Here is a 12,608-nt window from a genome sequence, read left to right on the forward strand (position 1 = left end):
ACAAATGTATTTTTCTGGGAACTATTTTTAAAGTCTGCAAAAGCTTCAAAGCTGATTTATGGTCATGTGGTTAGTTTCAGTTGAATTTTGTCAGTCTCTGCACTTTATGGACGTACTTCCTACTATTATCAGTAACCCTCTCCCTGTTAAAGTAACAATTCAAAATGAAGCAGATATAGAAAGTAAGCAAGTTATTTTCTTGGAGCTTATGAATGATGTTTTGTTAGCATCCTAATCTTTGGGAGGTTTAATTGCATGGCTCTATTCTCATGCTGAGGTAGTTTATAACTGAGCTTTGAAATAATGCAAGCTTTGCTAGAAAGGATATTTAATGAGATTTTGGTAGAGGAAGAAGAGATTACGAGGAGAAGATTAGAGAGTTATTGCAGGGATAATGACATAATCACCATCTTACCAGCACAGGATGAAAAGTTGGTTGTCATTAAAAGGAAACATTATCTCAAGGTGCAAAAGGAATAGAAAAAGAAAAGAACAGAAGATGTGAAGTGTTTAGAATGCAAAAGGAAATAATTTTTGAACACTCAGAGTGTGGCATATTTTCATTCTGCACTTGTGTGGGGCAAAGAATTTTGTCAGGTTCAACTTGAGACATTAAGTCTGTAGGAATCAAACATATCAAGATCAACTTTGTATTTGGGATTGAAAAGAACTGGAAATGATAAAGTACACTAAAAAAAATGAGATGTGCAGAAAACCTTACTAACCTGTCTAATGCTACCAAAGTATTGCTCAGGGACAAGACAGTTTATAAAGAGGGGCATGTGCAGGAGTATCTTCAGACATAAACCACAACTATTTTTTCAAAATGTGTGTTCTGCACACTGCAGTGACACAAGTCAGTAGGTAGAACCGAGTCTATTTAGGTTAACAGCTTTATGCGAAAGAAGGCAGAAAAAGGGAAAGTGGGAGAAAGCTGCAAAAATTAGAGTATTGTGGGGAATCTGGTTTTCATTTCAGAATCAAAGACTGCATTTGATTTGGGAGAACTGCAATTGTTAGTATCCTGCAGTGAGTTTGGGGGACAGCAGTGGGGACTGGTGATTTGCTGAATATGATGCTTTGGAGATTCATGAAGCATTTGATCTTCTTTAAAATATGTAACAACCCACCCAGCTATTAGCTGTTGGTGAACTGTTTGGATTCTGATTAATTTGCCTTTTTGCTGGTTTGTTGTTTCTGTTTTTGTCTTCCCCTCCATCCAGTGGTTTTTAATTGGCAATGCATCATACAAAGTCAATGCTGCCAGTTCTTTCTACTTCAGTGGTGTGTTTGTTGGAGCCATCTCCTTTGGCCAGCTGTCCGATCGCTTCGGGAGGAAGAAAGTCTATCTCACAGGTAACCCCTCAACAAAATGAATGACATGAAGATGTCATGTCCCTGAAGATCAGTGGCAACAGCCAAGTTTCTGCTGAGAGTTTGATACACAGCTGTAAATAATATGCTGTGCTTTTGTTTGGTTTGTTTTGGCATTCCAATATACTTGTGCTGTAGAAGTTGAGACAAGAAATTAATATTTCACTGTTTAGTCACCATTTGAATTTCTCGAGGTGTTCTGGGTTTGTGAGTCGTGTTTTAAAGGTTTTCACTCATGCAGCGTTGTGCTCATGGGATCTTTGCAAATTGCAATTAGTAGTAGTTCTGTAACAGCATTCTTACCTGTATAACCTGTTAGGAATTTGTGGCAACTTTTATCCCCTGTCTGCATGATTAAATTTTTATATATTTGTGATCCTCATACTGTTTTGAAGCTCATAAGCTTTCTAACTGTCCCTGGATCAAAAAACATTTTAAACTGCATGTTTTTGTATAAAGTTGTGTGTCAATGGATGTGCATGTGGAGTTTAAAGAAATGTTTTATGCTTTTTGTTTTTATTTTAAGGAGCAACACTTGTTGAAAGTACATAAAGGTGGTCTGCATGCAGACCCGCCATGTATTGTCCCCAGTGATATTTTTCTTCTCTGGTTTCTGTACACTGCTCTCTAAAAATGAGGAGAGATATTTTTTTGTATATTTAACCTGTGGCTTCTGTATCAGGGATTAATATAAAGCCATCTTTGACAGGAGTCAGACAATGGTTCTGAGTGTATAAAAAAATTGTCTGCTATGAACAGAATTTAAAGGTTCAAACTGCAAACTATGGATCAAAAAACCACTCCTTTTGTGTCTCCTCCTTTTTGATACTGGCTCTAGGTATTTAAATTTCTTTCCGAACTTCTTGTGGTGGTGTTGGTTGTGGTGGCTTAGGACAAATGCCAGTGGGCATCAAGTAAAGATACCAGTAAATGCTTCTGTTTCTTTAAGTACCCTTCTAAAATGAAACTTTTTGCCTTATTTTCCAGGTTTTGCACTTGACATCTTGTTTGCTGTTGCAAATGGATTCTCACCCTCGTATGAATTCTTCGCCATTTCCCGATTCTTGGTAGGGATGATGAATGGTGGGATGTCACTGGTAGCCTTTGTTCTACTGAATGAGTGTGTGGGTACAACCTACTGGGCATTAGCAGGTAAACTGCCTTTGTTGTCAGAATTCATAGATTTCAATCTCACACACCACTTGAGGCACACGAAGCAGTTGCAAATTTAGCTCCACTTGAGCATATCTGTGATCACAGTCTTTGAACTCTGCTTGTTTAATACAGACCTTAGAAAAGCAGGGTAGATGACTTGGGGGCCATTCAGATCTCTCCATCACTCAAGTTGACAAAGATCCATCTGAGACATTTCCCATGAATGTTACCTGCTAAATACTCATCCAACTTTGTCACAGCTAAGCTCTATTAATCAGAATGTTGGACTCTGCTAAACAGAGCCAAGCGTTCATATGTTAAATATAAATTCTTTCCTTCCTGCAAAGAAGGAAACTTCCTAGCAGTTCTTAAAAAGAGATCGAAAGTGCTTTTATATCATAGGAGGATGACAAAACTGTTGCTTATATGTTATTTAAAATGTTATCCCATTTAGTAATTATCCTTAGAATTTAGAAGATACAGACCCCCTTAACTGTCCTGATTGCTAGTGTTGGACCTATCCTTCAGAAATATGTGTAAACTGTACTGCTCCAGGGTCTGATTTACAAAGCCCAAGAAGTGCTGTGCTGAAACTGTTTTAAAATAGGGTGTCTCACAAATTATGTGAGCTGCATATGAATACTACACATTCCTAAAACTACCAGTTTTTCAATGTTTTGTAGTATTTTTTTTACACATACAAAGGTGCATACTTATTCTGCATACATACACATACTTATATTTGGAATTAAAAGACTTCATTGCTCACAGGGCTTTGTTTGGTGTGGAGGATGTAGAAGAGCACTTTTGAGGCTTTTATTGATCTTTTCAATTAGATGTAATACTTCTGGTCTGCATGAATGAAGGACAGGGTGTTCTTTGGTCAAAGAGCTGTGGTTCTGCCTGAATTGCTGAATGAATTTTTGCTAATGAAAAGTTAGTTCTTGTCTGATCACATTTGTTGAGATTTGCTAATGTTTCTTACAGAAGTGATAATGTTTTATTATGTTTTTAATTGTATGTTAGGTTCTATTGGTGGCTTGTTCTTTGCTGTGGGAATTGCCCAGTTTGCTTTGTTAGGGTATTTCATTCGTTCCTGGAGGACTCTGGCTGTTGTGGTTAATCTGGAAGGAGCGGTCATCTTTCTTCTCTCTCTGTAAGTTGTTTTTTAAACCAAGTTCCATAAAGAAAGATGTAAAAAAAAAAAATAAATCCAACAAACCAAGTACCCAAACTACTAAGTCAAGTTGCCTTTTTAGGGTGGCATGAAATTGTGTAAATAAGGTATTTCTCTCAACTTGTACACCCCCTTCCCTCCCCACATGATCTGTGGTTTCTTCAAATAGGAGTGCTGCAATGTTTGAGCCTCTAAGTCTACACTGTACTGTGTGTGCAGTATTACTGTAGATGGGAACAGTCTCTAGGGTGGTAGAGAAGCATATCCTGTTCTTTAGGTGTATGTAGATGACCTAAACTGGTGTGCTACAAGGCACTGTAAATATATGCTAAAAGATACAGGAATGGTTATTTATGTGGTGTCATGATGGTTCTCTTGTGTTTACGCAGAAGGAACAGCATCAAAATTGCTTGCCTGAGCAGTCTTAAAAGTGATATGCAAAAGAAAAAATGGGCAGCTCCCTTTAATTTTTCAAAAGTGATCTTTTTGGAGATAGTAGCGTCTTTGTGAATTTCAGCTCTGAAAGCTCTGCGATGCAGTGTGGTCATCTTTTCTTACATGTTTTCTGATATCTAAATCTCAGTAACTAAAAGAGCAAAATTACTTTAGCTGCTGTTTAAATTAGAGGTCTTTGCCTTTCCAACCTCTGTTTCACTTCAGTAACTCTTTGAATAAAGCTTTTGCTCCTCAAAAAATCCACACACCCATTCAAAGGAAGCATCAGAACTCAGGAAAGGGCCTTTGAGGCTGTTCATGTGGTGAAAGGCAGAGATGACACTTTGGGTATTTCAAAACCTTGTGGTGATAGGGACCCTTGGGAAAAAAAAATAACTTTCAGATTTATAGGTACAACTTTTTAAAGTGAGTTATGCTTGTGACTTCAGAGCTGTGCTCAAAAGCCTGTCTTTCTTGTAAGAAAAGAGGTTTTTTTTAAATTCCAAATTTAACACTGCCTCCCTGCCACATTGCTTTAAAATTACTCAATGTAAAAAATACTATCAGAATTTTATCCTTGGGAAGAAAATATGTTCCTTTCTAAGCTCTTTTTTTTTTTGGTGAAAACAGAATCACATTCTTTTAAACTTGGTGGGAAAATATAATTTTTAATCTGAGGAAAAAATCTTATAAAGCTTCTGGCAAAAGACTAAATTTAAAATTAGTTCTGGAAATCTGAAAATAATAGAAGATTTGTGTAATAGACACAAGCATTGGAGTTACAGACCTGTCAAGTGAACAGTGCACGTGAGGAGCATGAGTGTTTGCATAGTTTCTGCCTTGTCTACAGGACAGAATTTGGCAAAAAGCTGAAAAATGGGAAGTGGAAGTTGGTCTTGTGGAAAATAAGAAATGGAACTAGTGGGCCATACAAAAGCATCCTGTGCTACTTGTGTGCCTCCTTAATTCTGAATTTCCATAGATGGGATCCTAATCATACTGTAACTTGTAATGTTGTTCTTTCTATGTGTGTATATATATATGTAAACACTCAGTGTAATTTCTTGGTATCAAAATTATGTATGGCTTACATTTCCTTTCAACATGCTTTGTTTCTGTCTCAGTAGGTGAATTTTATGCCTGCAGGGCTGTTTGAAAACTCTTCATTATACTGAAGTGCATTTCAGCCTTATTCATTTAGACAAGTCCAGCCTCATCGAGAAGACAATCCCTAAAGGGCTGTGTGTGTGTGTTTCAGATTCATTCCTGAGTCCCCCCGCTGGCTGTATTCCCAGGGCCGTCTGAACGAGGCAGAAGATGCCCTCTACCTCATTGCAAAGAGGAACCGCAAGCAGAAATGCACTTTTTCATTAAAACTCCCAGCAGAGAGGAGCTCCAGAGAGGCTGGCAGCTTTCTGGACCTGTTCCGATACAGGATTCTCCTGGGACGCACCTTGATCATGATGTTCACCTGGTACTGGAAATACTTTGTAGGCCCAGCTGTGCTACTGTGACCTCTTTAAGTCTTTCAGAGAATGTGGTGCTGAGAATTGCCTCGTCCTACAGATTGTTGGGGACACTGTACCTAAAAAGGATCCTTTATGGTATTTAAGTATCTATTACAGTATTTCCTTAGTGCATTTCTAGCACAAAGCCATTTTTGCAGTCCAGTTCTGAGGTGTTGTATATCTGCATTTCTATCTTGTGTTTTGAGTCTCAAAACAGTGGAGAACTACCCCTTCAGTTCTGACCCACAAGGCTGCTGAGATTAGTCACAGTGTCCTCCTCTTAGGCCCAGAGCTGTCAGTATATCTTCACATGGATTATTCCTTGTTTTGTGTGTAAGGAGCCCATTACCAGGTGGGTGGCCTACCTTGTCTAATGAGTAGGCATCCTAGGCAACAGTTCTTAAGAGGAAGTTCTGGCTGTTGCTGTAGTGAGGAGCAGGAGCCTGTGATGCTCCCTCTAGTCACTAGCAGAAATTTAACTCCAAAAGTGCCTGGTTTGTTTTTTTTTTTTTCAGATACCTTGCTAGTCCTGAGGTCTTTCGCTGCTACTTCAAAAAACCTTATGTATGACATGATATGCAGGTCCTTGAGCATTGCTGCTCATATAGTTGCTTTTATAACCTGTATGTTTGGGAAAGATGTATCAGTTAAGAACAAAATAAATGTTTTTGGCAGCATACAGCACTGAGCTGTTTTTGTGTTGCTTTTCCAAGTGCTTACTGCAGAGTAAATAGTTTTTCTGTTCCTTAAATGAGAATTGCTGATATGCTGCAGAATGAATTAGCAGCCAATTTCTTTCCTCTCTGTAAAGACAATTCCCTTTACAGGGGTTAATATAAGGTTACAAAAGAAAAGTTGAACAGAGTTGGAGAATCAGTGAATAAAACCAGACCAGAGTGTAGAAACTAAAAGAAGGTCGAAATGTTGTTTGAACTGCTTGAGAAATTTGGTTTATAAACAATTGGAAAAACTGTGGATGAAAGTGTAACCTGATAAAAATGAAAGAGACAAAGACATTTCTGAAATTAAATAATATAATCATGATGGTGTTTTAACTTTATACTTTATGCACACTGTTTATAAGTGTAGTCTTAAATTTTACTCAGTAGTAAGTCAGGAATTGGGTCTTTGTGAAGACAAAATCATTTATTTGCCTAGAAGGCATCATATGATTACAGAGAAACATTTTAGACCTATCTGCTGAAATACTAAATATAGTTTTTAATGTGTTGTGCCAGAGCAGTGCTTTAGTTTGGCAGGCTAAGTGTCAGCTCTGATTTTACTTTTTTTCCCTCCTGTCTTTTGCAGGTTTGTCTGCAGCTTGGTTTACTACGGTCTTACCCTTAATGTGGGTGACTTAGGTGGAAGTATTTATGCCAATTTAGCCCTGTCAGGCTTGATAGAAATCCCAGCGTACCCAGTCTGTATTTACTTGATTAACCAAAAATGGTAAGTATGGAATTTATTAACCCATTCAGGATTTCCTTGTAGCTTTTTTCAAGTACAGGTTTTCTGCTATCACATCTCCTAGCTTGTATCTGTTGAGTGGGGCTTCCTACTTCAGTGTGAAAGTGTCATTGATTTCTCTCTATTTCCAGTAGCAGTTTAGCTTGTTTTGAGTCGCTCGCCTAGAGGTGAGCCGTCTCTCTGGCTTAGGTGGGGTGGATATAGCTCGGAGGAGCCTGCGCTGCCTCCAGGCTAACACTAGATAGCGTCCTTCCCACCGCTGCCCGGTGATCCCATCCTCGCTGCTGAGACAGAGCTATCCCGGCTCCACTCTGCTGGGGCTGTCGTGTGGTCTCCTGCAATAGCAGTACCCGTGTGAGCTGCTGTGTGAGCAGAACAGACATTCAGCCTTTGCCTGAACTACGATACTCTGGACAGAGCCTCTCAGTTCTTTTAGAATTTCTTCCCAGTCTCTCCTCTGTGTCTCCTGAGGAGGTTTACAAATGTCACACACAATGGGAAGCAACCCCAAATCCTGGAAATTGTCAGCTGCTGTATAAAGTTGGCGCTTGTTTTCTTAGGTGTGCATCAGAAGCTTGTTTAAAAATGGTGTGAGAGGAAGTGTTGGTGGAAGATGGTATTCAGAATTCCCAGCTGCAAATAAAGAGTCTGTGTGAATTCAGAGGATTCATTGCTTTGCAACCCACCAGCCTAATGCAGAATAGAAACCTTTGTTGTCTTTGCATATCAGGTTTGGTCGGAAGCGAACATTGAGTGCATTTCTGTTCCTGGGAGGATTAGCTTGTCTTATTGTCATGTTTCTGCCTAAGAAGAGGGGTAAGTATTTTTTTGTTTGTTTTTGGAGTATGTGGTCAGAATTGGTAAAAACAGCATCCTACAGCATAACAGTTTGAAGGCTGCTGGAAGATTAGGCTCATACCACACGTGAGTGAATTTTTGGAGCCAGAGAAGTCAAATCAATAAAAGAATAAGCGGTAATCTTCCTAAGACCTCAGAAAAAACTTGTTATTAAGGTTTTGATTTGAATTTTTGCCTTTGGGTTCTGCCTTTTACTTCTGTTCACATTAGTTACTACTTTCCAGTGTTTTTAACATAATCCAAATGAATGATATTTTTTGTGGTATCTCCAATAGCTAGATCATAGGTTAGTGTAAGTAGTACCCATGCAACTTGGATGTATCTCTCCAAGCAGAAGATCAATGTCAGAAGATCTGAAGAACTGAGTGATGGAGCAAGTTTCCATCTTTCCCATACTACTTTGTAATGTTCAAAAGTAGTGTGGTTGTGGTAATGGTAATGTGGCCACGTAACTTAGAGCTCAGAGAGCATTCTGATAAACTTCTGAACTGAGGAGGTCTTTAAGAAATGTGAAATTAAGCATCTTTTGTGTAAAGATGCACTAATTTTAATTTTCAGATCACATAATAATTTTTCTTTTCAAAACCGAATAGATAAATTCACCTTGCTTGTAAGATCTATGGATATATATTATCTTTCATAAAGTGAGAGAATGTTTCAAACACTTGAAGATTAATTCAAGAAATTAAATATATATGACAGTACAGAATTTGCTCTAGATGGCAGTGGGTCTAATAGATAAAACTTTTTTTAAAAGGGGTGCAACTCAAGTTTTCAGAATTATTCCAGGAGCTAGAGCATGGACACTTGGAAATACTCTGGTTTTGCTGGTACAAGTCATCAAGTATTTTTTGCATATCATTCCAAATGTAAGATGTGAAAAGAGAGGACAAAACTGTGAGACCCCAGGAAATCAGCTGGGTACTGAACTGCCCCAGTCAGGCACAGGTGAAGTGCCTTGAGAAGTGAATGGGCTCACTGGCCAGAAGGAGGTGCCTGTCTTCACTAGGCACAAGCTCTGATTTGCCTGTTATAAGCAAATAAGCACTGGCTGTTCTGACAAACTACACTGGATGGGAAATTTGGTATGATTCTTTACAGCATGTTCCTTTCAAAGTAATAATGTTAGAAGAATACTGTCATACTGTAGAAATGACAATGGATAGGACTCTTGTTAAAAAAAAGTGTGCTCACTTTTGGAAAATATGTTATACTCTTCTTCAACTTTCTGATAGAACTAATTTAGCATTTAATTAGTGGTAGACTAAAAATACTGAGTTATACCTTCAGCTTTTAGATTCTTTACTAGATTCCATTTCCCACCATACTGTTGTGTGATTGAAATGATCAGAGGTGTATTGGAGTGCCCAAAAAGCCTTACAAGGGTCACATTTTCTCTCTCAGATACAGGAGTGTTTGCAGTGGTGAATAGTCGCTCTCTGTCTTTGCTGGGAAAACTTGCAATCAGTGCTGCTTTTAACATTGTCTACATCTACACATCAGAACTTTATCCCACGGTCATAAGGTAACACAAGTTAATTTTAAGTCTTCATTTTTCTGTTTCTCTTACATAATCATCTTTTATGCTCTTATTTGTTTTCTATTCCCTGTAATTTTTAATATAAATTGTTCAGTTACATATAATGATTAGATGTAGTTTTACATCTGACATTTCTTCCCTTATCATCTTATCACTCCCTCTTCATCACATTTTCAGTGTTCTCTTCAGACTAACCATATTTTTATGTAACAGTAAAATAGACCTTTAGCTGCTTGGCCTGCTTACAACTCCCCTTTTACTATTGAGGATGGCTATAGCATTGCTGATATTTCTTTTAATGAGTGCTTTATAAAATCAGACAACTCGATCATCATACATGCTTAATCAGGAACATGGATGATGACTGATCAATAAGCTTTGTAAATGTAACTTGATGCTTCACAGGCTGTGTGTGAGCAACCAGTAAGGTTTCACTCGCTATCAGCAAAAATACCCCCTGCTTGTGCTGACAGAGCAGAAGGAAGCTTCTGGCATGTGGGTGCATATGATGGTCAGCTGCCAGTGAAACTATACTGTGGTTTTTTGGTTTTTTTTTTCATGAGTGAGTAAATCTGATTATAAGTAGGATTTGAATAAATGAATTCAGGCAGAGTTTCAGACAGAGGCAAGATGCATGAACTGGAAACACACTTGTTTTGCCTAAGTGTGTATGTAAAAATTCTGAATATAAAGGGGATTTTTGCTTTATTTTAATCTCAAAAACATGCTTCAATCCTATCTTGGGATGCTTTCAGTACATTTGACTCTTCTTTGCCAGTTAATGTACTCAGGGTCATGATTGATGAGTCTTTTTCCTTGTTCAATAACACTTTTCAAAAGAATTAATGATTTTTTTATTTTTTTCATAGGAATGTTGGAATGGGTGCCTGCTCCATGTTTTCTCGTGTCGGTGGAATCATTGCGCCTTTTGTCCCTTCATTGGTTTGTTTGAACTTCTGTTACGTATACTTCTGTTTTGTGGCTCTGGTGTATCAGAGGCTTACAGAGATGGGAATGTTTGGTAAAATTTTCGTATATAAATTAAGATACATAAATTGCCTAATAAATCTTAACAGTGTCATGGTAGGCCAAAGGCATTGTAGTATCATCTGTGTGATTAGACAAGACCTCAACATTATTTAATTTAGAAGGCATTTTAGCTCTGTAGGAATTGTGGGACCTAGCTAATGGACCTTAAAATATAATCATTTCAAATCACCAAGATGGTGATATCAAATTTTAAACCATGCACAAGCAACAGCAAAAGATCCATGTGTTTAAAAGAGCTACTGCATCAAAATTAAGCATATGGGCTCAATAACTCATATTTTTGAGAAAAAGTTTGTTTTACTGTCAGTGCACTTCATTAAATATCCATGGATTATAAATATCAGCAAAGCAGTTCATCTTTTAGTAAATGAAGGTGATGTGGAGATCTGATACACTGGCAAGGCAAGATTCTGAAAAACAAAATATAGGGATGATACCGTTATTTTCCTGAGCTTAGAGTGTTATGTGTATGCAGGTAAAACGTGCGCCAGTTCTTCCCAGCTGTTTGCTTAGGCCCAGTGACAATTCCTTTAATGTGACATTTCATCTCAGGTGATTTTCCTCTCTGCCATTTGCCATTTACATGTGAGGCAGAAGGTTAGCAAAAGGGCAGGTGAGCACAGGGAGCCTTTGAATCTGCAGAACAAAGTGCTGGGCAGGTGAGAGTGTGAGCACCTCTGGGAAGAACAGGCAAAGTCAAGACTGCTGCCAGTCTACCAGGTGGATTTAATAGGCAGCTTTTATGTAGCAGTTGGGGCATATATTATATTGTGTGTGCCAGACATTTGATACTGCATAAGATACAAGTCTTAGATCATAATGTTTGAAGGGATTCTATGAAAATGAAAGTAGTTCTGGTTAAATAACAAATGAACCCTGATTTGAGAAAACAATCAATTATTTTTGTATTTTATAATTTTTGCCAGTATTTTAACACATTTTCAGTGTCTTTTGTCTGGAGATCTCATAATAGTAAAAATGGGAGAAGTTAACTGCTGAGGTAAGAGGGGAAAGTTGGTATTTTATTTGATCACAGCCTGTTATTTTCCTCAATTTAGCATTGCTCTCTACAATGTGAGTTTTTGAAACAAACAGCTAAACTTGTTCCCATTTTTAAAATAAGCCTTCTTTACTGTGAAAACAGGGACAGGTATCAGAGGAGTATAAACATTGCTGTCACAGGTGATGCCAGGAATGTCAAAGCTCAGTTGAAGTTAAAACTAGCAAGGAGCTAGTTATATAATTCCTAGGTAGCTATAATCCCTGTAAATAGGGATTCTGTCAGCTGGAGGAAATTCAGTGAAAACACCTTTTGATGAATGGGATGGGCATAGAATAAGCTGAAATACTTGTGCTCAGTCTTGAGAGACAAAGCTTGACTAATAGGCCAGCAAACAGTAGGAGGAGCAATAGGTCCAAGAACACTTAGAGCTGAAAGCTTTCCATTCCATGGGGTAAGATTCCGTAAGAATGGTTTTGATAGTGAAGCAAGTGTTCATCATCGGTGATGAACCACTATTGTAGTGAAGGATCACTGGTAGCTGGGGAAGGAAAAAGGCTAATCCTTTGTCTCTTCAGTACCAGAAAGTAGAACCTGGGTATTACAGGCTGAGCACCTCTAACTCAGTCTGTGGGAGGATTGAGACATGGCCTCCCAGAGTCTGTTCATAAGCATGTAAAGGCAAGAAAGGTAATTGGGATCAGTGATCATGGATTTATTAAGGACCATTCCTTGTAGCCAACTTGATTTGATAGTCAGCCATTGATCGCAGAAGGCAATATTAATGAGGAAAGGGAGGAGAGCAAGGAAGGCTTTTGTAAGGCTTTTGGCACTATCCCACATTGTTAGCATATTTTTATCACAAGCTTTGGCTTGGGGGTTAGATAAAAAATTTAGAAAATAATGTTTTTGAGAGGCTTAATGCAGCCTGGAACAGTCTACTTGGAGGGGATATCACCATCCTTGGAGTTTCTTTGATATTTGATTATGTGAAGCAGTGATTGATCTGAACTAATTGAGGCTGTAATTGTGCTTAAAGTAGGT

The 12,608-nt window shown here is 38.2% G+C and overlaps 1 protein-coding gene across 1 annotated transcript in view; it reads left to right on the forward strand.

The window, feature by feature from the left end:
- Positions 1 to 12,608, forward strand: part of SLC22A15 (solute carrier family 22 member 15) — a 30,968-nt gene that overhangs the window by 14,684 nt on the left and 3,676 nt on the right. Inside the window, exons 3-10 of the mRNA XM_062512846.1 lie at positions 1,224 to 1,356; positions 2,362 to 2,526; positions 3,556 to 3,685; positions 5,400 to 5,615; positions 6,958 to 7,098; positions 7,847 to 7,932; positions 9,379 to 9,499; positions 10,384 to 10,456. Coding sequence (XP_062368830.1) covers positions 1,224 to 1,356; positions 2,362 to 2,526; positions 3,556 to 3,685; positions 5,400 to 5,615; positions 6,958 to 7,098; positions 7,847 to 7,932; positions 9,379 to 9,499; positions 10,384 to 10,456 — 1,065 coding nt within the window. The remainder of the gene's footprint in view (positions 1 to 1,223; positions 1,357 to 2,361; positions 2,527 to 3,555; positions 3,686 to 5,399; positions 5,616 to 6,957; positions 7,099 to 7,846; positions 7,933 to 9,378; positions 9,500 to 10,383; positions 10,457 to 12,608) is intronic.

This window comes from Cinclus cinclus, chromosome 2, assembly GCF_963662255.1.
Source record: "Cinclus cinclus chromosome 2, bCinCin1.1, whole genome shotgun sequence".
NCBI classification, from domain to species: Eukaryota; Metazoa; Chordata; class Aves; order Passeriformes; family Cinclidae; genus Cinclus; species Cinclus cinclus.